The following is a 24,860-nucleotide window of genomic DNA, read 5'->3' as shown; positions in this document are numbered from 1 at the left end:
CACGTTGTGGTCCTGGGGTGGCCACTTTCATCAGAAGAAGTGAGCTAGCTTCTTAGCGAACTCTGAACGGACTGCCACGGCAGACCTCTTTGCGTGATCACGAAGGTAGGCTAATGGCTGAATCAAAATTTATAAGCAAAATCACGGGAATCAATAGCCTAATACAGCCCAGTTGTGCTAAAATAAATATCATGAGACGTCCATCATCAGATGAATGATATGGAAAAGTTAAGTTAGAGCCGCTAAAGCCAGGGCTACTACCCATGCGAACATGAACACTAAGCTTTTCCCTCCAAAAATATAGCCTAAAACTTATCTCCAAATGCAAAACTGATATTAACAAAATGCAATAACAGCTGAAAAAGTACTTGGGTGTGTGTTTTATTTTATATTTACCGTTCAATAATGCAATCGCTGCTGTCTGTCCCATAGAAGAACATGACAGCCAGCGTATGTTTTGGAACTATTGGGGCTTACATGAACCACGTGACAGCCATAGCGGCGACATCAAAGAGTGTCGCAACTCTTTCTCTCTATGGCTCTGGTTGCCGCTATCACTACCGCTTTCACGCACTTGAACGCCGTAGTAACGTAACGGCTGTATTTTTTTTATTTTTTTTTTGATCTCCCGCGCCCCCCCTGCAGTAACCTTGCGCCCCCCCTGGGGGGCGCGCCCCACACTTTGAGAACCACTGAACTAGCCTATTTACTGCCCTAGTACAGCCGTTGTCACTTTAAAAGTATTCATGTGAATTAAATGAGGGACAATGGCCTCATCATCACAGTATGCTAATGCTGTGAATCAGATGCGAGGGAATCGTCATTATGCAGATTGAGGACTGTTGTGTCTCTTACACCTCTAACACACATCTGTGCCGTTTGCTTCACAGGACAAACACACTTACTGTATTCCCACTACATACTATTGATCTACTAGTATGTCCTAACATGTTTGGTCTCATCTGACAGCTTATAAACTGAACAGAATTGTGTTGAACTTATAGATATATTAACCCCTTAAGCCCTGAAGGCATTTTTAGAGTTGTTTTGTCTGAGTGACACACACAAAACTAAAGACTCATAACTTCAAAACTATAGCAAGGAGAGTCAAAAGGTAGATATCGTTTGAAAGAACACTTTTAATTTTTTTTGAAAATATTCAGACATTCTCCTGCCGAGAAACTGCAGATAAAAGACAAAAAATATATATAATTTTTATAATGATAATGCATATCTTTCTTATTTGACATTTAATAACTCAGGAAGGAAATAAGGTAGGAGGAAAATTCTTTTTTGGTGAAGCTACATGTTAGCTGCATTTGGATAAAATGTTGTGGTGATTGGATAAAGGAATCAAAAGTTACAGCATTTGGAACCAAGATAGCCTTTTTGTTGAGACCTTGACACCCCCATGGGCATTTTTAAAATTGTTTCTCCAGGAAGAATATCTTGTCATAAAAGCAATAGATTAAGTCAGCGATTCCCAAACTGTGGTCCGCGGACCACTAGTGGTCCGTGAGGGTACTGCAGGTGGTCCGTGGAAAGGCAAAATTAAATATAAAATAATATTTTTTTTTGACCTTCATTTTACCAGGAAATTCACATTAAAAAAAGTAAAAAGAATATGTAGGCCTATATTGATGTAACATTTTAATTAAATTGTCAAGTTATTGTGTGATTAGGCTACTAAAAAAGCCTAGTGGTGTTCGGCCGTGACATTCAAGTTCAGTGCTGTTAGAACCACAACATTGGTTCGGTGGATAGCAACAGGTTCTCTGAAGAGAAAAGGGCAGAGGCAAATATGTTTTCATTATCACATCACACGCATAGCCTTTAATGGTGCGTTCACACCGGACGAAATTTCGCTTCAAACTTTTGTTTTTACGCGCGTCAATTTCGCTCTTGACGCGCGAATTGATACAAAGTGGTCAAGCGTATCACTAGACGCGGCAGGCGCGAATTTGACATAATCCCTTTTTGAATTTGACGCGCTATTCGCGTCCGGTGTGAACGCACAGTTAGGCATAGGCAGTTTATATGAAACGAAATGTTTATAAATGGAATGAATAAGGCCTGTTATTATTTTAATTTCCAGTTAGTTTCTTGATCTCGCGTTTCTGAAATGTTTTGCGGATGTGCTGTTAAGTGGACAAACTCAAGCCTAGGTACTTTTTGAGGACTTGTAAAACTCTGAAGATTAATAATCCCCTAAAATCACCAAAGGTTTTGAAATGTTGACTATATTCCAGTGTTCTTATTACTGTATAGATTTCATACTCCATTGCTATGGAAATAAGCCTGTTGTTCAAATGAACCTGATCATGCCCTCGGGCGCTTGAGTAAATAAATAAATTAAATATGTGGCAGCCTTGTGTGCAGTAAACTTTCTTTTAACAAGCCTGTTGTACTGATGTAATGACCAATGATAGTTTTAGAGCTAGTAAGCCTATTTAGAGGTGCAGATTAATTCAGGTAGGACTCTGTGTAGACATATTTTATTATGTGTATTATGAGGTGGTCCGCGAAAATTCTTGATTACAAATAGTGGTCCACACACACAAAAAGTTTGAAAACCCCTGGATTAAGTTAATTTTGGGCTCATTTTAATTGTAATAATATGCTGTAAAAAATTAAGTGCCATTTTCAACGATTTTTGAATGTTTCTTGAGATGTATGATGTTTTGGACACATTGCAGTACATAGTACAAAAAAGTATTTTATAGATTATGAAAAAAAAAATCTATTTATCAGCAAATAACTCTAGGAGTTTTTCAAATTGGCTACATTCACTGCAAAGTTCAGACTCTAAGCTTTCAAATGACACCAATTTTGTGTTAATCAAGGCAATATTTTTGAAAAATATGATAATGAATATTTTCACAGCTAGGTGGCGCCCGCGGGCGGTACACTCCGGTTTAGAGAGACTAGTCAGCACTCGTTCAGAGTTGGATGCTTTAAAAAGCTGAGATTCTAAACTTTAAGATGATACATATTTTGTGTTATTCCACGTTTGAAAACGAGCACGGAAGGTTCCGGGAAAATTGGAAAACACTTTGCACCCCGGAAGGATGAGAGACTTGTTTTTTAGCCAAGTATGCATAACTTCGTGAGGAATATGTCGTGATCAAAGCAATGGATTATGTTGTGTTTGGGCTCTTTGTAATCGTGATAATCTGCTGTCAATAAAGATATTCGATTTTTCACAATCCATGCATATTTCATTGAGTTATGAGCTGAAACGTCGCATCAAAACAACATAGCATCACTGCTATTGCTACTTCATTGGTGCTATTATAACTTCTTCACTCTACTAAAGCATAGAATATCATAATATGTTTGCAGATATTTAGGAAACATGCTGAGTTCACACACTCGTTTCTCTGAAAAACACTTCTACTGCCAGTTATTTACTTATTATTTTACACGGTCCGTTTTGTCAGTCTGTTTTTGTTTTGGTCTGTGTGACTCCGCTCACTGCCAGTTCAGCCAATAGTATTTCCACACCCCGGGATGCCAGATAGCAGGAAAACACAGTATCGCAGTCATCAAACAAACTGGGTCAGAGATTCCAGATTCCACACAACATAAAAAGCCTCTGTATCCATCTAAACATCTGTATGAACGAGAGCTTATTAAAACACGGATAAATCAACTCATCAACTTACAGTGTGTAAGTCTCCTCGGCTTTCATTGTCAATTGCGCTTCTTCTGTTGCGTGTCCTCAAACTGGCAACCCGCCCGTAAGCGTCGAGTCTGACGAGGCGGGAGAAACACACTTGCACTCAGTGAACGCATGCTAAAACACAGAGTAAACAGAAAAGAATCGCGTGCAGACAAAGATAAGAAATGTCACAGATGCAGGTTTGCCACGCACCATTCAAATGAAGGCGAAGCAAAGACAGCAAAATGCCTGTATTGTAAAAACAAAACAAAAATGTTACACTTTGCAAGGACTTGTAGGAAAAAAGAAGCAGATCAGAAAATGGATAAAAAGAGAGACAAGCCAGGATTTAAAGAGAAACTCACAGGAACTGTGCATGAGTCCGATTCGGATGATTTAGATGAGTTTGAGTTTGTTTCCATCGACTCAGAAGGTAAAGAGACTATAAAAGTGCAAAGCCATATAATCAAAATGATAGTGGAATATAAAAAAAATGTCATCAGTGAGCAACGGTACGAGACTATCTTCGCACAGAAAGGCATCACTCTGTGCCAGACGAAGGAACATATGATTTTTTGCAGATACTCCCTTTAAATACGTAGGTTCCTTTGATGCTAGTTTAAAATACAAAGACAGAATCATAAAATACACCATCTACTGTATGTGATTAAAGGACGGTAAAACCACTGCTGGGGAGGAATGCATGTCTTAAGCTGGGAGTTTAACAGGTGTTGTCTGTCAGCAAAGTGGAAAATTCCCCAGGCAGGTTCAGCAAACTGGCCAAAGAGTCACTGTTCAAAACACTGCAACAAGTGTCAGGATATTTTCACAGAGTCACTGTCGATGAGAAAATATCAGCTGTGGCACAAGGACTAAGATGAGTCCCATATCACATGACTGAAGCTGTCAAACAAGAGCTCGATAAGAGGACTGAAGAAGGAATTAATGAGGAGGTCAATGAAGGTGTATAATGGACCTCCAACCTCTTACTGATACCAAAGAAAGACTCAACAGAGGTGAGACTGTGTGTTGATTTAAGAGAGGTCAATAAAGCAGTCATTCGTGAAAGAAATCCATTCCCTACAGTTAACAGCATCCTTCAAGCGATGCAAGTATTTGCTAAATTGGATGCCAGGAAAGGATTTTGACAGGTTGATTCAGCAGAGTAGTCAACAAACTTCATCACACACAGATGGTGCTACCGTTTCCAAAAAGTTCATTTTGGCCTTTCTAGTGCACCGGGGCTTATCAAAGAGCAACGGACTCCATACTTTGTGGATCACCAGGGGTAGATTGGTACATGGATGATGCAGTAGTGTGTGCTGACACTGGCAGTAAGCTGGAGGAAAGATTGAGAGCAGTGTTTGAAAGATTCAAAGAAAGAGGACTTGAACTGAACAAAGATAAGTGTTCCTTCAGACTAGCTAAACCTGATCCCAGGAAAGTGGAGGCTGTGTGTGGAGAACCCAAGGCACAAAATGTAAGTCAGTTGAGATCGTATCTGGATACATCTGGATATCTAATGACATTTATTCCTAAATCGGCAAACATACAGTCATCCAACAGCATGAAAGAAGCTCTGACAAGCGAACCTTGTCTTGCCTATCTTCAACTTAAAGCAGCAACACATGTGATGAGCGACGCTAGCCCTGTTGGCCTCGGGGCTTTACCGCTTCAAAGGCAAGAAGATGGACACAACAAACCAGTCGCTTATACAAGTCGTTCCCTAACTCCCACAGAGAGACGATATTCCCAAAAGAGCGTGAAGCTCTCGGCTGTGTTTGGGCTGTTAAACATTTCAGAACAAATCTAAGGGGAGGAATATTTACATTACAGACTGATCATTAACCTCTCATTCACACGTTCAGTCCTGAAAAGGCGACACTCCTCTTCCATCACGCCGTTGCTGATTCTCTATCCAGACCTCCCTTGCCAAAGACTGAAACCACTTAAGATTTGGGGAATTAATGAAGAAAATATTGCTGGTGCAGACGCATGACTTACAGTTATGGACAAATGATGTGATTAAACTACTTCTTCAGCATCTGATTCAAGCAGTTCACACAAACCAGTGGCCAAGTCCAGTTCCAGAAGTGTCAGTTCTGTATCAGTGTTGTGCGACTGAATTGTCACTATATGATGGACTTGTAGAAGGTAGAACTGTGCTTCCCTCTTCTTTAGTAAAAAAGGCTTTTGGACTCGCTCATGAGACACACCATGGCGTAGTAAGAACAAAGCAGAACCTGATGTGTAAGCTTTGCTGGCCCAACATGGACTTGGATGTTGAAAGAATAGTCAAGTCACCTTCATTTATATAACTACAGTATATAGATTGATTCAAAGCAGCTTCACAGTGATAATAGTAAATTAAAGTAACAGAGATTGTTTTGGCTTTACAGCAGCTCTAGAATAAAGTCATTGTCCAGCTAAAGTTAGTCTTGATTGATTCACTTCCCTTAACGCGCTCCGGCCCGCTCATTCGCACAACAGCAGTGGCTGGTGCTCGAGAACGCAAATCTTGAAATAGGTTTAATAATATAATATATAATATTATATAATATATAATATTTTTTAAGTGCTGCAACCACTTGAGCCATGGACTAAACGGGGAATTGACTTAGTAGGACTAATACAAGGTGAATGTGTTCTTACTGTTATTGACTACTTTTCCTGTCCTGAGGCAGTGGTGATAGCTGACATCTCCTCATAAACAGTCACTGCAGAACTGAGGAAAATGTTTGCTCGCTTTGGCTATCCATCAGAAGATGTGACTGACAATAGCACACATTCAAGCGTTTAAAACGTTTCCCAAGAATGGAGGTATCAAGGACATCTGCACTTCGCTGTATTATCCTAAGAGTAACGGGAAGATTTAATGGTTCCATCGATATCTGAAAAAGACGTTTTAAACATGCAATGCAAGTGTGAAAATAAAGTGTGGAAAGAGGAGCTTCTAAAAATTAAGATGTCTTACTGTTACAAGAACAGAGCACACAGAAAGTCAAAACACATCATCAGACATATAAGGAGAATATGGGTTTTAAAAGTGCTAGGTGTGTCCTTCTGAGCAAAACGTCAGACAGCTCATTTGAACTTGTGAATTCAGAAGATGGATCATTGATCAAAAGTAATGTCAAACACGTGAGACATGCATCATTGTCTGTGGATTCAGCTGTTCCTGAGCTTGAGAAGGAGAGCATAAGTTCACATCTGCAAAGAGACCAAGTGCAACGTGAGCAAGAAAGACATGTCTACAAACGAAGAGAAGTTGCCAGAGACTGTTTTAGTTGAGAAACCATTCATGACTAGAAGTGGTCGTTTTGTAAAGAAACCAGCTAAGTTTAAAGATTTGAAGTTACTTGAAGTGATAGATAGTTGTTACACTGAACCCTTCTGTGGTTAACTTGGACTAAAATTACTTTATTTACTTTAATTTAGTAAAGAAGTTGTGAAGAGGCTGAAAAGTGTTCACGTTTAAGGTTTATAGGGGGTAGTTAGGGGCTCAAAGATATCTATATAATAGTAAATATATTTACATAAAGAAACTATTTATAATTTAAAAATGATATAATATTGTATAGATATTGTTTAGATTTTTATGTCCTGTAACTGAAAGGTATAACGGAAGCTTTACATATGGCAAATAAATGATCAATTTGAAAAAAAAATCTGTTTTTACATCATTTATAAATACGGTCTGTAAATGAAAGAAAAAGGAAAGAAAAATCAAAAATGATGTCTCTTTAACATCTCATATGTCTTTCCTAAACAAAAATTAGGTTGCTTTAACATCAAATGGAGACTTTCACTTAAAAATCTCTAACACTCACATATTTGTCTCCTCTAAAGTTTAGAAGACATGTTGGACTATTTTCTCTCAAAAATTGTGTCTCAGTTGTGTCTACTTTTATTTCTCATAAGGAATCTTAGGAGAAACATCTGAGACTGTTACTAAAATGAGAGATATTTGAGAATCACAACATCTAAGTCTCCTGAGCTTAAAAAGAGCAACCTCCGAGCAATAAAATATGAATATGAATGAAGACTTGAAAGAGATTACAGCAAGACAAAATGTTCTATGTTCCTTCCACCACATTCTCAGCTATGACTCTTTTTCTGATTTATGAGAATCACAACTAAGTCTCTTGAGCTTAGGAAAAATAAATAAAATAAATATATGATTCCTCTGTATCCTCCATGTGACTCTCATATTCAAGGTAATGTTGATTACCCTGCTCACATGCTGTTTACACAATGCTATCACATTTGTAAAAATGCTTATACAACAAGGTTAGTGTCACAGAAATTACAGTTCCAGCTTTAAACGTAACAGTTCTGTTGATTTAATTAAGAAAATATAATTTTTTGTATTCTTTCAAATTTAATACATTTTCATTGCAATTTTATATTATCCACATAAAACTGAAAATAAAATTGAAAAATCAGCATGAATCTCAGAATTCATATGGTTTTCCCACTTTTCTTGCAATGACAGCAGCACTAAAAGTGCACGAGCTCCAGAAGTTTGTATAAAACTGATGATCATGTTCTCCTGCATGATTTGAGATGATCCGAAGAGCATCTTATGAAGAGTGTGTGAAATATATGAACCATGCACAAAAAACTTGTACACTGACACAATTAAAATTACACTACTGAATAGATGAAAAATATCTTTACACACCAAGAACTCACATAAAACAGGATTAATTCACATGTGAGATGTGAGAACATGAGCAGGTGCTGATAAACAAACTCCCCTCCAGTATATAAAGATAAACCAGAGATCCACAGCGCAATATCCAGACATTCACATTGATCTACTGAACTGGTTCGTGTCACAAAAATACATATCTGAACCATTATAACAATTATTTATGTATAATTCTGTTTTAAATTCTATGCAGAGTTTCAGTGTTCATTGAGAAACAATGGCGGTCTGGACTGTCTACCTGTCTCTCTGTCTTCTCATAGCTTTGAGTGCTTCAGGTAAGAGCATTATTCCATGTTTCACATCATAATTAAAGTAAATTATCACTATGTGCACTAAAGTATACCTGAGTTTGTCTCTTAGTTATTATGATTATATTAAGACAACAACAATTATATCATTATATCAGCTAAAGTTATTGATTCTTATGAATGTATTATATTATTATTTTACAACAAAATACATCAACAAATATGCGTTTTAATATGTAGTATAAATTTATTAGTGATAGTAGTAGTAGTAGTAGTATGTATGTATGTATGTATGAACATTTGACTCTGATGTTAGTTCTTCAGAATTTGTTGTGTACCATATGTTTACATTACCTATGCAAAGCTGACCAATATGACTATATATATAATAATAAAAAATTCCACTTCAGTGATGACGAGCAGAAGTTCACGTAAATTTGGCTCGGGATTTATCTTTTGTGCTGCGTGTCCTCTTTATTCACTTATTTAGTTGACATGAAATGCTTTAGTTACCCGGAAAGACCCATTATACTACTTTCAGGGTGTCATACGATGGTGTCCATTGCTTTTACATTGCCGGATTCCTTCTGGAAGACAAAGTGGTTTGCAATGAGCAGTTTGATAATGAGTTCCAGATGGTGGTTCAACGCACCAAAAAGAAAGGTTACACCATCCTATTCATGATGTTGTAGGTCTCCAGCATGTCCAGCTCCATCTGGTGGCTCATCCTAGCATTCACTTGGTTCCTCAAGGCTGGGGTGGAATGGGGTTACGAGGCCATTGATGCAAATTCGCAATATTTATATGAGATCTCTTCGTTTACTACTACAAACTGATAACGTTCAGATAAGTATGATTTAAACCATGCTAATGCAATTCCACTAATGCCAACATAATGTTCAAGTCTATTTAAAAGAATGTTGTGGTCAATAGTGTGTGTCAAATGCAGCACTAAGAATGAGTAACACTAATAGCGAGATACAACCACGATCGGATGATAAGATCAAATCATTTGTAACTCTAATGAGAGCAGTCTCGGTACTATGGTACAGTCTAAATCCTGACTGGAAATCCTCGCAGATATCATTTCTTTCTACAAAGGAACATAGTTGTGAAGATACTGCCTTTTCTTTGACAAAAGGGTAGATTCGAATTCGGCCTGTAATTGACAAATTCTCTAGGATCAAGTTGCGATTTTAATAATCAAGAAGTTTAATCATAGCCAGCTTAAAAGTTTTCGGTACATATTCTAGAGACAAAGACGAATTAATGATATTAAGAAGAGGATCTATGACCTCTGAAAGCATCTCTTTCAGTAGTTTAGTCGGTATAGGGTCTAACATACATGTTGTCGATTTAGATGATTTAACGAGTTTAGAAAATTATTCCTCTCCTATAGCAACAAATGAATCAAATTTTTCCTCAGGGAGACTAAAATGCACTGCCTGATGCGATACTGTAGTAGACGGTTTTCTCCCTAATATTATCAATCTTATAAGTGAAGTAGTTCATAAAATCATTACTGCTATGTTCTTTGGAAACTTCAGAAGTAGAAACTTTACTTCTTGTTAATTTTTCCAATGTATCAAATAAATACCTAAGGTTGTGTTTGTTTTCTTCTAAGAGAGTCGAGAAATAAGCAGATCTAGCAGCTTTTTAAAGCTTTTCTGTATGCAAGTACGGCTAGTTTTGTTTTCTTCCAGCTATACTCCATTTTTCTGGCTGCTCTCTTAATGGCCTGAGTGTGCACGTTGTACCACGGCGTTGGACTATTTTCTTTCATCTTCTTTAAGTGCAAAGGAGCAACTGTGTCTAAAGTGCTGGAAAAGAGAGTTATAAGTAGTTCTTCTAAGCTATCTGGGATGCTGAGCAGATGAAACTGATCAGGTATATTATTAATAAAGAAATCTTTAGTGGCAGAAGTTATGGTTCATTGTGCCTGATGAAGACCTGATGGTCGAAACGTTGTGCTATTAATAAATTAATTTGAAGCAGCTATTTTCAGTGTGTGGACATCACGCTTCTTTTTTTCGTAGACATATTTGTAAGATGGAGTCGGCTTTGCAGCCTTGGCTAAATGAAGTTTACACGAGACCAGATAATTATCTGAGATGTCATCGCTTTGCTGCAGAATTTCAATGGCATCAACATTGATTCCATGTGATAATATTAGATCTAGAGTATGATTACGAGAATGAGTAGGTCCTGACACGTGTTGTCTAACTCCAATATAGTTCAGAATGTCTTTAAATGCCAATCCCAATGCATCTTTTTCATTATCTACATGTATATTGAAATCACTAACAATTAGGACTTTATCAACAGCCAGTACCAGTACAAATTCTTTGATAAAGTCGGTATGGTGCCCTGGTGGCCTGTATACAGTAGCCAGTACAAATGCCAAGCAGGATTTATCATTTACACTAGATAGTGTTACATTAAGCACCATTTTTTCACCAGAATTATATTTAAAACAAGACTTCTCAGTAATTCTGAAGAAGATATTACTATAAATTACAGCAATACCTCCCTCTTTTCCTTTCAGACGAGGTTCATGTTTATAACAGTAATCTTGCGGGGTGGACTCATTTAAAGTAATGTAATTGTTTGGTTTTAGCCAGGTTTCTGTCAAACACAGCACATCTAGTTTATTATCTGAAATCATATCATTAACAATGAGTGCTTTTGAAGTAAGGGATCTAATATTCAGCAGCCCAAGCTTTATCATTTGCTCATCTGTATTATATCTGGTTTTTATTTGTTGAACATCAATTCAATCTTTACCCTTAAATGGGTTTGGGAGTTTTTTATATCCTAATTCGGGAAACAGACACAGTCTCTATATGATGATAGCTAGGTGAAAGAGGCTCTATGTGATGGGATTTATCTGACCTTGGTGACGTGAGACAGCTAGCAGACGGTCGGTTTAGCCAGTCTGTCTGCCAGTCTGTCTGCTTCCTGACCTGAGGCCCAGATTGTCATGTTTGAGCTCTAAGACTATGTGCCATATTACTAGACAGAAGAGCAGCACCATCCCAGGAGGGATGAATACCATCTCTTTTCAACAGGTCAGGTCTGCCCCAAAAACTTTTCCAATTGTCTATGAACCCATTAGCCAGCACTTTTAAATTTGCTTTGATGTCAGGCGCTCTGGCTCCCAGCAAACATGTGACTATGATGGCTGGTGTCTCTATTTTCACGTTCTGTGTGATCGAATCACCAATAACTAGGGCATATTCAACAGGATTCACAGTGGGTGTTTCACTGAGTGGGGAGAATCTGTTTAATGTTGTAATCGGAACGGAAGAGCGTCTCACCGTCACCCAGTTGCCCTGCTGCATGGGCTCTACTTCAGCCGGAACCGAACAATGTACAGAGTTCACTAAGCTAGTCGCATCCAAAGCAGTATCTAAAGCCCTTGCACTCTTACTATCCTTGATTAAAGTTTGGATGTGTGTCTCTAGTTCTGAAATCTCCCTGCATTTATCACATGTGAAGCCCTCTGTGCTGACAGAGAAGGCTATATAAGTGACAATAACAGGACAAGAAGACATGACTCACTGTGTTTGTTTACTGATCCTACTCACCACAGTTGTGTGATGGACTCATAAAAGGCGCGAGTGCGCGCAAGAAAAAAAGATGGCAGGCACGGACGGCGCGTTAACAGGCTAGCGAAATACTAGCGTGTTGTGCTAGTGATAACAATTTAGATAAAAGCTAGCGATGTCAGATTAATGTGTGGTGATGAGTAATTTAATGTGTGGTGATAAATAAGTTATATTTAGCAATATAAACAACAAGGAATGATAGTAAATCTAGATTGAAAACAGAAAGCTATACGGAGCTTAAAGACGCAAACCACTCAGGAGCAAGCAGACAGGAGCAATCGATCCGAAAGCCAAGAGATTGTGAGTTTAATATTGTATCCAATATAGTAGGAATGACCTGTTTAATGTTTAACAGAGTTCTAAAAGAGAAAAATAGGATAGCAGTTCAGAATAAAACTTATTTATAACATAATCTAATTAAATCAAATAAAAAAAAATTAAAGGTGCCGTAGAATGGATTATTTTATTATTTTATAATGTTTCCTGGGGTGCCCTTATAATGTTAGTATGTTTTTAGATCAAAATTTGTTATAATTTAGAACTAAAAGGCATATTTCCTAGCCTGATTTCATTCCCTGGATTGAACACTCTGTTTGAATGGGCGTGTCTGCTGTGAGACTTCAGTGTTGTTGCCCACTGCTGTGATTGGCTGACATGCTTGCATATGAAATATCTGGCATTACATGTAGAGCTATCTGGAAAACTTTTACTATTACAGCTTTTATACGTTTTTACTATTACAGCTATCGGGATTAACGAATCATGAGAAGTTTTTTAAGTATTTAGATCTATTCCAGCATTGAGCAGATGACAGCCTGTTGATCGCGTGAATGAAGATCTTATCACTGCAACGCGATCTACTGATGCATAAACAGTGTTGAACGACTTTGAGAGAAAGATTATCTGTCTGAACTTGAACAATTACACATCAGAAATTCACATAACCCACTGGTTCTCCAGAGGCTCGGATGAAGGAGCTAAAAAAATACTTTTGTGTTCATTTGTACATCCAAACACTGAGCAACTGCCATGCTTCGTTCGCTCGTTTGCAAGCCACGATGTCTCTCGAGGAAAAAACAATATCGCGCTGGATCTAGATAACACAGTGTAAATTATTGTTAATAAAATCACTACTTACCGCTTGCGGGAATATAACGTTAGTTGAAATTGCCCCCTTCGTCCGTTTGAGACGCCAAGAGAAGCCTGGCTGCTTGATATATGTTCCAGGTTAGAAAAACAGTCCGTGGTGAAACGGGCAGAGCAACTAACAACTTCGAATTAAACTGTAGCGGTATCCGATTATAGATAGATCTGCCATTTTCCCTATGATCCTCCTCCTGCTTGTTTCTTCACCTGCAGAACTTCTGATGATTCGGCTGCGCAGTTCCGCCTGGCACTGAGCATGGGCTGGCATATGCAAATTTTTAGAGGCGTACATATTAATGATCCCAACTGTTGCGTCACAGTTGGTGTTATGTGGAGATTCGCCTGTTTTTCAGGGGTGTTTTTCAAAAACGAGATTTAAATAAGAAAGGGAAAACTATGGTGTTTGAGACTCACTGTATGTCATGTCCATGTACTGAACTCTTGTTATTTAACTATGCCAAGATAAATTCAATTTCACATTCTAGGGCACCTTTAAAATAAAAAAATTAATTCCCCCTATACTGTAACAAAAGAAAAATAGCAAAATTACAAAATTAGGAGGCTCAATATTTTATCCATTAGCCTATAGTAGGTATGACCTGTCTAATGTTTAACAGAGATAGTAGACAAAAAATTTTTAACTTAATAAAAATTAAAATAATAATTGGTTAACCAAGGGCACACATATTGTCCTGTGGGGCAGCAGTTCTCGAGGAATAGTTCATTTTACAGTGATAAATGTGAATCTTTGATCTTCCACTAAAGTATCTCGATCCACAGATCGAAACATCGTTCCAGAATGTCCCAACATCCCACATGGCGAGAGAGTGGACTGTTTCCCAGATCCCGGCGCTTCCGAGGTAAACTGCATATTGATATGGCCTACATTCCACACAAACTCCCAGCATGCTTTGCTAAATTTTTACTGTGTGTCCTTACAGCAAAAGTGTTTGGAAAGAGCTTGCTGTTGGAGCCCCGCGAGTGAGGCTAACGCCCCCTGGTGCTTCTTTTCCAAAAACCACGGCTACAGCGTGGTCAGTGAAAGCAGGCCTGACAGCACACGTGAGTTCAGCTTGAAACAAGATGTTGTGCAAATCTGCTTTCCATTTTGCTTTGAAAAGTTTGTGTTTGAGTAGAGCAAGTAGAGCAAACAATTCGCCAAGACCTGATGGAAAATGTTTGTTTTGCTGTAGATATTGAGGCCCAGCTGACTCGAATGGATGCTCCGTCTCTATTTGGAGCTGATATTAAAGAGTTGACCTTCTACGCTGAAATGCAGACAGAAAACCGTCTTCGATTTAAGGTCTGTTTAAAAACTGATGTAAGGCTCGGTGTCAACGTAAAGACGTCTATAATGGCGTGCAATGTTCTCTTTGTCTACCAGATCACTGATGCAAAGCAAGCCAGGTTTGAGGTTCCTCACGAGCATGTTCAAGCGCCTTCCACCCCTCCCACCGGACCCCTAAACTATAGACTGGAGCTGATCCAGAAGCCCTTTGGACTGAAAGTTTGGAGAACATCTCCTGAGAAACTCCTGTGAGTGGGGAGCTTTTCACCTTTTCACACACAGATCAAATATTGATACTCTGGTACCCCTTTTCCACCAAGGCAGTGCTGGTGCTGGTGCCGGATCGGAGCCGGTGCCTACTCGCGAACCAGTTCTTTGTGTTTTGATAACAGTTTTGAACCAGGAAAATTGGTTCCAAAGCTGCACCAACTCTTTGCTGGACTAGAACCGTTCTTTTACCACGTCAGGGGCGGGGTTATTGTCGAACTTCTTTTCGAACATAACCTCCGTCTATAGTAATCCAGACGAGCAGCACAAATGTGTTTTAAACGTCTTCTTCTGACCCCAATATAGGATCACAAAGCCAAGAGAATCATTTGCAGAAAGACGATGTAGTCCGCCATTGTAATTGTTATGCTTGAAGTTGGCGCAAGCGTTTCTGGGAAAGCTAAGACATATGGCAACGTACACAGTGACGTAACGCCGTCGTTCGCTGGGCTCTCTAGTCAGTGGAAAAACAAACAGGTCCTGAGAAGGTTCGCAAGCTGAACCAACTTTGAACCAGCACCAGTTCTGAACCAGTTCTTTTTTGGTGGAAAAGGGGTATGAGAGTGTTTCTTTGACTAAACGAGGGGCAATCACAGCACCAAAAAGACAGAAAGACAGGGAATCCAGCCTGAAGCAATGCAATCAAGCTTTTTGTAAAGCAATCAGTCTTTGCCTCGCCGATATTGATGGAAACTGCTTTGTTTCATTTTGTTATTGTCTGCCGTCATGTCACAGGCAGGTAAAGAGTAAGTCCTGATTCCTAGTTCTTAGACGAGTTCAAGTCTAGTTTGATCATTTTTAAGTTACAGTCAGGTTTCATGACATTTACCCACAAACTGAACTGTGATTAAACTTCATCTCTTCCCCTCTGGCTCTGTCAGGTTTGACACAACCATTGGGCCGCTGGTTTTTGATGATCAGTACCTTCAGCTCTCTGCTAAACTCCCTTCTCACAACATCTATGGACTCGGAGAGCATGTCCATCAGACCTTCCGCCATGACACAAACTGGAGGACCTGGCCTATCTTCACAAGAGATGCTTTTCCCAACGGCGTGAGTCAAAACATTTAGATCATTCGCACAAACATTTTCACTATTCCAAACCAGTATGTCTTAAATTCTTCAGTGAAATACAAAGTTTTAGGTACGTTTTTGGAGAATATCCTGGCCAATCTGAAGGACTGAGGATGTCAAGCTTCAAAAAAGGATGCAAAAGCATCATAAAAGAAGTTCATACAACTCATGCACCGTATTCCAAACCTCCTGAAGTCATTTGACTGATATTAAAATTAAAAGTCAGATCAGTCTAATTAATGAAGGAATCATTTAGAACAACTCACTACTTAGCACTAATTATCCAAGAAGGTCTAGGGTGGATTTCAAGATTTTCAGTGAATAACTTAAAATATGACAGAGTTGTCATTTTTGGTGAGCTTTTCCTTTAATTCTAACTAATCTTTTTGTTGTTGTTTGTATAACCATATGTAATCAGCTTGATTTTGTCATATTAACTAGTTTTCAATATGATTTAACCAATTAATTTAAACATTTCACATGAAGAACAAAAAGTTTTTTTACAGTGCAGAGCAGTTTCTTCTTGTGTAGGATTATCCTGCAAATTGTGTTTGAAGATCATGATACATAAATGTCCCAAATTGTCTAATTAACTGATTAAAAGTCTGAAATTTGCCATTACAAACCTTAATGTCTTTCCTCCTCCAGGACACCCACAACCTGTATGGCCACTACCCCTATTTCACATGTCTGGAAGATGCCAGTGGCCAATCCATGGGTGTTTTCCTCATGAACAGCAATGCTATGGGTAAACAGAGTCTCTCTTGAGTAGTTGTATTGTGTCATTGCGATGGTTTTACCATGGACTAAAGTCATAATCGTTAATTACATGATTTGAGATGACTGTGCACAGCATGTATAGTGCGTTTGGATGTGTTTGAGTGTTTGGAATGAGGTTGGCAAATGAGAGAAGTTTCAGTTGTTCATGTCTGTCTGTGTGCAGAGGTGACAATCCAGCCGGCTCCGGCCGTAACCTACCGGACTATTGGAGGGGTTTTGGACTTCTACATCCTGCTTGGAGACACACCAGAGGCACTGGTGGACGAGTTCACACAGGTGGGTGTAAATGAGAACACCAGTGACCAGTGTAAACACTTGGAAATTTCATGTTAGAGACACAGCGTGCAGGACGGTACACACGCGGTGATTTCCTGATTATTTCTCCAGTTTCCAATCGGATTAAAAGCAAAAAGCTCATAGAAATAATAATTAAAAAATATAAAATTGATAGTTTGTACATTAATAAATTGTACATATTGTTTATTCTTCCACATTTTTATGTTTTGGTACATATTTTGCTCTGGAAATATTTTTAACTAAATATTAGAATTTATTGTAGTCTACAAAAATACCTGGTTCTTATTGGTCAGTCATAGTATTCTGCAGTCAAATAATTTTATGTATATATTGACTGCTAAAACTATTCTATTGTGAATTATAAACATTTATAATATGTTTATTTTCTATTACATTTACATTGAAAATAATTATTTGAAAAATGTTCTGAAATGCTTTATTCTGATTCTGGTCATTTGTGGCATTATGTGGTCAAACTAAGTTTTATGTCATTTATTACAAATATCATACAACTATTATGAATTCAAATCATATAAAATATAATTTGTTACACAACTCTGGCTAAACTGCGTAAGTGACTATTGTTCTGGTCAAAATATTTTTATTTCTTAAAAAAAAAAAAAAACATTTCAAATCACATCAATATTTCATGTGTCATCATTATATTCAGTTATATTTAGCTCAAGGACTTTTAGTTTGTTGTCGTTCCTGTCTCGTGTTCCTTGTTCTTATTTGCCACCACTCCTCTGTCACCATGGACATCAACACAATCATCACAGCTGTTCGCCGTTTAGTTAATCATCTCTGAGTATTTAAGTTCCTGCCTCTGTTTTGTTCATTGTCTGGTAATGTCCATGTTAAGTGTGTGTTGTTTAAGTTCGCCTGTCTGTTGGTTTATTAAAACTTTGTGTAGGAATACCTTCATCTTCTTCGCCAGCAACCACCCTTTGTGACGTCATTTCCAGTTATTTTCATTTACTCAAACTAAATGTAAAACTAAAACCATTAAAAATGTATATATATATTTCAGCTAAAATTTTAATATTTAAGAACTATTTAGACATAAAAAATGCCATGCAACAAATTTACTAAAACTTTAACTAAAATTAAAAAGAGACTGAAAACATAATTTAAAAAATATATTTTTACATTTTTAAATGATAATAAAAACTAAAATAATATATCAATTATTCTAAAATAACACTGGTCCATTGATGTATTTTTTATTTATTTATTGGCAAATAGCAGTAATAAGCAGTCAGATGGTCATTATTGCAAAATAAACCCTGATCGGATCATGCCATGAACCTCTTACCAAAATTTCACTAATGCCAACTGAATGTAGCTCGTGACGAGATTTGAAGTGAAATCCTGTAGGCCCCACGCTGATGTTCAACGTGTTTAACACGGCTTCATGTCTCTCCAGCTGATCGGCAGGCCTTTCATCCCTCCGTACTGGTCTCTGGGCTTCCAGCTCTCTCGCTGGGACTACGGCAGCCTGGACGAGATCAAGAGAGTCGTGGAGAGAAATCGACAGGCTGGTCTTCCGTATGTAAGTGCCAGGAACAGAAGGAGGCTCTTCGCTTTCTCCTGAAAAACTTGATTCCACCCAGTACCTCAAAGCCACAATCGAGAGCACAGCTTAGTGAATAATGTGCATTTCACCTGAAAACATGCATTTAGAAGAGTTTAGCACCTGATGGTGGGGCTCTGATTGCCGAAAGATGCACTGCACTCAATGTTTGATGTCATTGGAACAAAGAAGGCATGTCAGGATATTAGCTATATTAGAAAATTACCTGCAGGAGAATCTCAACATCATCTGATGGAAGTCAAGCCTTCCAGAAAAATCCAAACAGACAACAGTGAATCTACAATTTTTGCATTGCACCATTTCTGGTTCCCCAAAGAACCTTGTTAAAAGAACCATTTGTTTCTTAGTGTAAAGAACATTTTAATAGTCTAAAGAACCTTTTCCACTATAAAGACTCTTTTGTGCGATGGAAAGATTACATGGATTCTTCACGGAATAATCAATAGCAATAAAGAACTTGTATGTTTAAGAGTGTAACTTCCATAGGTAGACGCTGAAGTGAAACAGGATATTCAGTTAGAGAAGGAAACTTCACTGAGACTCAAAGCTGAATCATCATTATTTTGTGTTCTAGGACGTCCAGTACACTGATATTGACTACATGGAGGACAAAAAGATCTTCACCTATGATACGGTGAAGTTTGCGGAGCTGCCTCAGTTTGCTGACTACATGCATGAGAAAGGGCAGAAATACATCATCATATTGGTGAGCCATTGATTTTATATGTTGGCACGTTAGTTCTGGGTTTTGGACAGTGGGCCAAAACAAGGTTATTCATTTCAACCACTTGCTGAATTGGATTTTGTCCAGTTGAACACCTCAGAACATGTTCTTCTTGGTAGGATCCTGCCGTGTCCACCGGTCGAAGGATAAATGGAGCTTATGAAGCCCTTGACAGGGGTCATGCAGCTAAAGCTTGGGTCACTGAAGCGGACGGGGAAACACCTCTACTGGGAGAGGTACGATCCTCCAAACATACTCCTGGTTGGGTAATCGGTAGTAGGGTTTGGGATTGAGAACTGGTTCTTTATAAAAAAATATCTGAACTTCAATGATTTCCATGATGTTTGGTTTTAGTAATTGTTGTTGGTCATCTGCATTCATTCATTCATTCCAACATTGTTTATTAATCACATTCTTCTCCCCTCTCTCTCCGGTCACAGGTCTGGCCAGGGGAAACCTTGTTCCCTGACTACACTAACCCGTCCTGCATTGATTGGTGGGTTGATGAAATTTCACGTTTCTACAAAGAAGTCAAGCATGACGCTCTCTGGATTGTAAGTAACCCGCAGAGATCCTTACCTGTTACCAAATATTGAACCTGATCATTTTACGACCTGGTGGGAAGGTCATGAAAAATGTTCTGATTCCAATCTCCAACTTCCTACAAGTCAATACTATATATGTCACTGTATCAATATGTGTTAACCCTTAACGCTCTCCGGCCCGCTCATTCGCAAAATTGACCCTACTTACAGTAGTAATTCATCAAACTCCTGTTCAATTAAATTCACATTCATTTGTATGGCACTTTCATGGTTCATATTTCATAGTAGCTTTAGAGAAAATGCATCATGTTTCAAATATTATTACAGTCAAGAAGCTAGTGGTGTTGAAGAAACGCATTTTACGCCATCCAATCGATTCCTGATGATAAAATCAAGTTCTGCCCTACAATTTTTCTCACTGTATATTCTGATTCAGAAATGCATCACATTATGAAAGTAAAATGGTTACGAATGCTATTTCATGTTGATGTTGAAGCCTCCCTAGAAGGTTTTGCTTTAATCTTGAGAACATGAGTTGCCTGAATTAGGAAGTGCTGAACTAATTGCTGTTTTTTTTTTTCTAAGGACATGAATGAGGTGGCCAATTTCGTAAAGGGAAGCATCAAAGGCTGCGCTGAAAACAAACTCAACTATCCTCCATTCACCCCACGTGAGTCTAAAATGCATCTACCACTAGATTTTATATCAGCATTTCCTAACCATCTGTAAACCTCCATCCTCTTGATTTCCATTGGATTCTAAAGGTATCATTGATAACCTGATGTTCAGTAAGACCTTATGTATGGATGCTAAACACAACTGGGGGAACCACTATGATGTCCACAGTCTCTATGGATACTCTATGGTCCTGGCCACTGAGAAGTAAGTACTGGTTTTTCACACTCTGTATGCAAATAATCTCTGTTATGATTGACTGATGCTGCTTTCCAGTCTTGACAGAATGATAAATACGGATTAACATCACAACAATTTTGTATTTACCAGTGGATAGTCATATATTAATGTGCTTATGGTTGTGACATTACAACCATGACAATTTCTGAACTATGTTTATGAATCATTTCATAAATGGTCTGGGTGGTCATATGAGGGAGGTTAATGTTTTCAGTCTTAGTGTATCTCTACTTTCGTTCCTCTACACCCCCTCCCTCATTCAGCCTTACTCCTGCCTACGTCTTTGTCATATGCTTTCCTTGGCCACCCTACTTGGCATTGTGTCTTTCCAATACCCTCCTTGATGTCATTTGACTGTGGTGCCAGCGCTCCATATACCTCCAATCAGTGCCGGTCATCCTTTACGCAAAGTGCGATAGTTGCGTAGGGCCCCCGAACCACCAGGGGCCCCATTGCTATCAAAGATGATTTAATGACTAGGGCTGACTAGTAGAATCTCCGTTTCGGTTTTTTTTTAACTACAGTGAAAACTGTACAACATTCCATTCCTTTCCTTTAAAGGGGTGGTATAATGCCCTTTTTACAAGATGTAAAATAAGTCTCTGATGTGAAGTTTTAGATCAAAATACCCCACAGATATTTTTATATAACATGTTAAAATTGTCACTTTTTGAGGGTGAGCAAAAACGCACCGTTTTGTGTCTGTTCCTTTAAATGCAAATGAGCTGCTGCTCCCAGCACAGGGGGTGGAGCTACAACAGCTTGTGTCCTTTTACCTCACACACATATGCACTGAAAATTTCAAAAAAACGTTTAGCCTTTTATGTTCAAACCGGAGTCAGAAAGATGGAGAGACTCTAAAAGAAGTGACAACATGTAGAATGCAACAGGACAATTCTGAATATTTAGTTGATGAATTCATGTAGCTTTGTGTAGTTATCTTCTAGTCATTGATTAGCATATTCTGTCTTGATCATCTATAAATCGTGTTCTGGGGGCGGGGTTTATGTAAATTTTAGGGTTGGTGATGTCACTAACCCGGGAGGAATGTGGTGTAGTTTAAGGGTGTATCCCTTAAAAAGGGATTTCTTTAAAAGCAAATATCTCCCTTTGCTTTGACCTTTGAGCATTGCAACTTTGCAGATGTTGTTTATGCTCAAACAGCAACATTACACACTAACTAAAGTTAGAAAAGTGAAATCATAATCAACCACCCCTTTAAAGTGGAGCGCTGTCACCCTTCCTACGTAACATCCAAATCAGTCAAATCATGTAACGTGTCCGTCATAATATACAGTCTCCTGCTGGACATGTTTAATACAAAAAAAAAGAGTTAAAAGCGCATTGAGCTGCACAAGATACGGTGTTGCCCAGGTGGCTTTCTGTGCGTGCGTTCTGAGACGGAGGGAAGTATTGGCTACTTTTTGGCTAAGTGTGCGCTTAAACAGGCAAATACAAAAATACGTCAAAGTTCAAGTTTCACTTAAACGCAGTCAGTTTTGTCTAAAGTGAACATATAAAGTTGGGAGAGTAATCAAATGCTTGTTAGTGTATAAGAGTTATGCATTTGGTCTTAAAGTGACAGCAGCCTAATAAACCTGCTGCTGTTTGCCATTTAATGTTAATCAAAAACAAAATCATCCACTTCTCTTTGCTGAATAACTTTAGTAACTATAATAAGAATCAGTGTAGACCTATATTTAATTCATACGGTAAAGAATATGCAGTGTTTTACTTTTAACGTTATTAGTAGTAGGCAATTTTTTTTCTTTTGTATCTTTTTTCTATTGGTTGTGGGTCATTTTGGAGGTTTTATAGGCAGCGGCCCCTGGACAAAGTTTTGCTTAGGGCCCCCAGAAGTCTAGGATGGGCACTGACTCTAATATTGTGTTTCTGCTTCCAGGGCAGCGAGAGCAGTGTTTGGGAAGAACCGTTCCATGGTTTTCACCCGCTCCTCCTTCCCCGGGGTGGGCAAGTACGCTGGGCACTGGTTGGGTGACAATGCCGCCACCTGGAATGACATTAAGTGGGCGATACCTGGCATGCTGGAGTTTAACCTCTTTGGAATCCCTTACGTAAGTGGTTTGACTCCAAATGAAACGTCTTTTCCAAGACATTTTTGATCTCCTCTATGCAGACATTTGTTAGATTGCTGGTGTCTTTTTCATATATAAAACTCTGGAATCTCCATTTGATCTCCATTTAATTGCTTAGTTTTTTGGAGAAACACATGAGATAATAAATAGTGATTTTTCCTGAATCTAATGATGTTCTTCTGCAGGTCGGTGCAGACATCTGTGGGTTCTTCGACGACTCGTCAGAGGAGCTTTGCAGACGTTGGATGCAAGTCGGCGCATTTTACCCCTTCAGCCGTAACCACAACGCTCAAGGGTTCAAAGTGTGTGCTGCTCTTTAAACTAACCAGAAACATTCAATCTCGACCTCTGGAGTGAGAGTTCAAGAGGGCAAATGAGGATGAATGTAAAATTATATTCTTGGTGAAATTAGATGAATAAGATTTCACCTTTTAGTCGGAGAATTATCAGGATCCATGTGTCCATTTCTCTCTTGGCTCTTCTTGACTAGTTTTCTGTCCCTTTCTAACAGGACCAAGACCCTGCATCATACGGCGCTGACTCTCTCTTGGTGAACAGCTCTAGGCATTACCTGGAGATCCGCTACAGCCTCCTGCCGTACCTCTACACGCTGTTCTACAAGGCCCACGTCAGTGGAGAGACTGTAGTGCGGCCCATGATGCATGAGTGAGTTCAGAAGCATGTGCAAACAACAACGGAACAGTTCCAGTGTTGCTTTTGTGTATATGAATATGCATATGCATTTGTGTATATGAATTTTGTGTATTGTGTATATGCTTCTGTGTATCTGCAGGTTCTATTCCGACAGTGAAACCTGGGCAGTGCACAAACAGTTCATGTGGGGAGCACATCTTCTCATCACACCTGTGCTGGATCCTGTGAGTGAACACACACATATACGCTCACACTCACACACGTTTCTCACACACACACATATGGGAATTATTCACAGCGCTTCACTTTTTCCACATTTTGTTGTTACAGCTTTATTCCAAAATGGATTCAATTAATTATTTTCCACAAAATTTTACAAACAGTACCTTATAATGACAACGTGAAAGAACTTTGTTCGAAATCTTTGCAATAAAAAACAAAACAAAAATCACATGTACATAAGTATTCACAGCCTTTGCTCAATACCTTGTTGCACCTTTGGCTCCAATCACAGCTTCAAGTCTTTTTGAGTTTGATGCTACATGCTTGGCTCACCTATTTTTGGGCAGTTTCTCCCATTCTTCTTTGCTGAACCTCTCAAGCTCCATCAGGTTGGATGGTGTCTTGGTAACAGACCTGCGAGTTGATAACCGAAGTCGATGGAGGGGTTTAAGATTTCCTAACTAAAAGATTTTGTAGTTTGATTTTGTCGGTGCACAGCCATCTTCAGATCTCTCCAGAGATGTTCAATCGGGTCTGGGCTCTGGCTGGGCCACTCAAGGACATTCACGGAGTTGTCCTGTAACCACTCCTTTGTTATCTTGGCTGTGTGCTTAGGGTTGTTGTCCTGTTGGAAGATGAACCGTCGCCCCAGTCTGAGGTCCAGAGTGCTCTGGAGCAGGTTTTCATCAAGGATGTCTCTGTACATTGCTGCATTTATCTTTCCCTCGATCCTGAATAGTCTCCCAGTTCCTGCCACTGAAAAACATCCCCACAGTTGATGCTGCCACCACCATGCTTCACTGTAGGGATGGTATTGGCCAGGTGATGATTTCATTCAGACATGATGCTTGCCATTCAGGCCAAAGAGTTCAATCTTTGTTTCATCAGACCAGAGAATTTAGCTTCTTATGGTCTGAGAGTGCTTTAGGTCCCTTTTGGCAAACTCTAGGCGGGCTGTCATGTGCCTTTTACTGAGGAGCAGTGTTGGGGAAAGTTACTTTGAAAAGTAATGCATTACAATTTCACT

General features: G+C 38.8%; 2 protein-coding genes across 2 annotated transcripts in view; one reads left to right on the top strand and one right to left on the bottom strand.

Moving 5' to 3' along the window:
* Positions 1–24,860, bottom strand: part of LOC307163209 (uncharacterized protein) — a 325,993-nt gene that overhangs the window by 79,757 nt on the left and 221,376 nt on the right. The gene's annotated exons all lie outside the window — the stretch shown is intronic.
* Positions 9,259–24,860, top strand: part of LOC307171082 (sucrase-isomaltase, intestinal-like) — a gene marked incomplete at its 5' end in the record, with an annotated part of 38,207 nt that continues 22,605 nt past the window's right edge. The window contains 18 exons of the mRNA XM_079892466.1: positions 9,259–9,286; positions 14,143–14,237; positions 14,319–14,439; positions 14,571–14,680; positions 14,762–14,913; positions 15,814–15,985; positions 16,655–16,754; positions 16,950–17,062; positions 18,510–18,635; positions 19,252–19,383; positions 19,521–19,637; positions 19,842–19,955; positions 20,532–20,616; positions 20,711–20,828; positions 22,765–22,936; positions 23,143–23,259; positions 23,469–23,623; positions 23,751–23,835. Coding sequence (XP_079748592.1) covers positions 9,259–9,286; positions 14,143–14,237; positions 14,319–14,439; positions 14,571–14,680; positions 14,762–14,913; positions 15,814–15,985; positions 16,655–16,754; positions 16,950–17,062; positions 18,510–18,635; positions 19,252–19,383; positions 19,521–19,637; positions 19,842–19,955; positions 20,532–20,616; positions 20,711–20,828; positions 22,765–22,936; positions 23,143–23,259; positions 23,469–23,623; positions 23,751–23,835 — 2,112 coding nt within the window. The remainder of the gene's footprint in view (positions 9,287–14,142; positions 14,238–14,318; positions 14,440–14,570; positions 14,681–14,761; positions 14,914–15,813; positions 15,986–16,654; positions 16,755–16,949; positions 17,063–18,509; positions 18,636–19,251; positions 19,384–19,520; positions 19,638–19,841; positions 19,956–20,531; positions 20,617–20,710; positions 20,829–22,764; positions 22,937–23,142; positions 23,260–23,468; positions 23,624–23,750; positions 23,836–24,860) is intronic.

Source organism: Squalius cephalus (assembly GCF_949319135.1).
Source record: "Squalius cephalus genome assembly, chromosome: 1".
Taxonomy (NCBI): domain Eukaryota; kingdom Metazoa; phylum Chordata; class Actinopteri; order Cypriniformes; family Leuciscidae; genus Squalius; species Squalius cephalus.
Note: the sequence above shows the minus strand (reverse complement) of the source record. Positions and strands in the feature narration are given on the sequence as shown.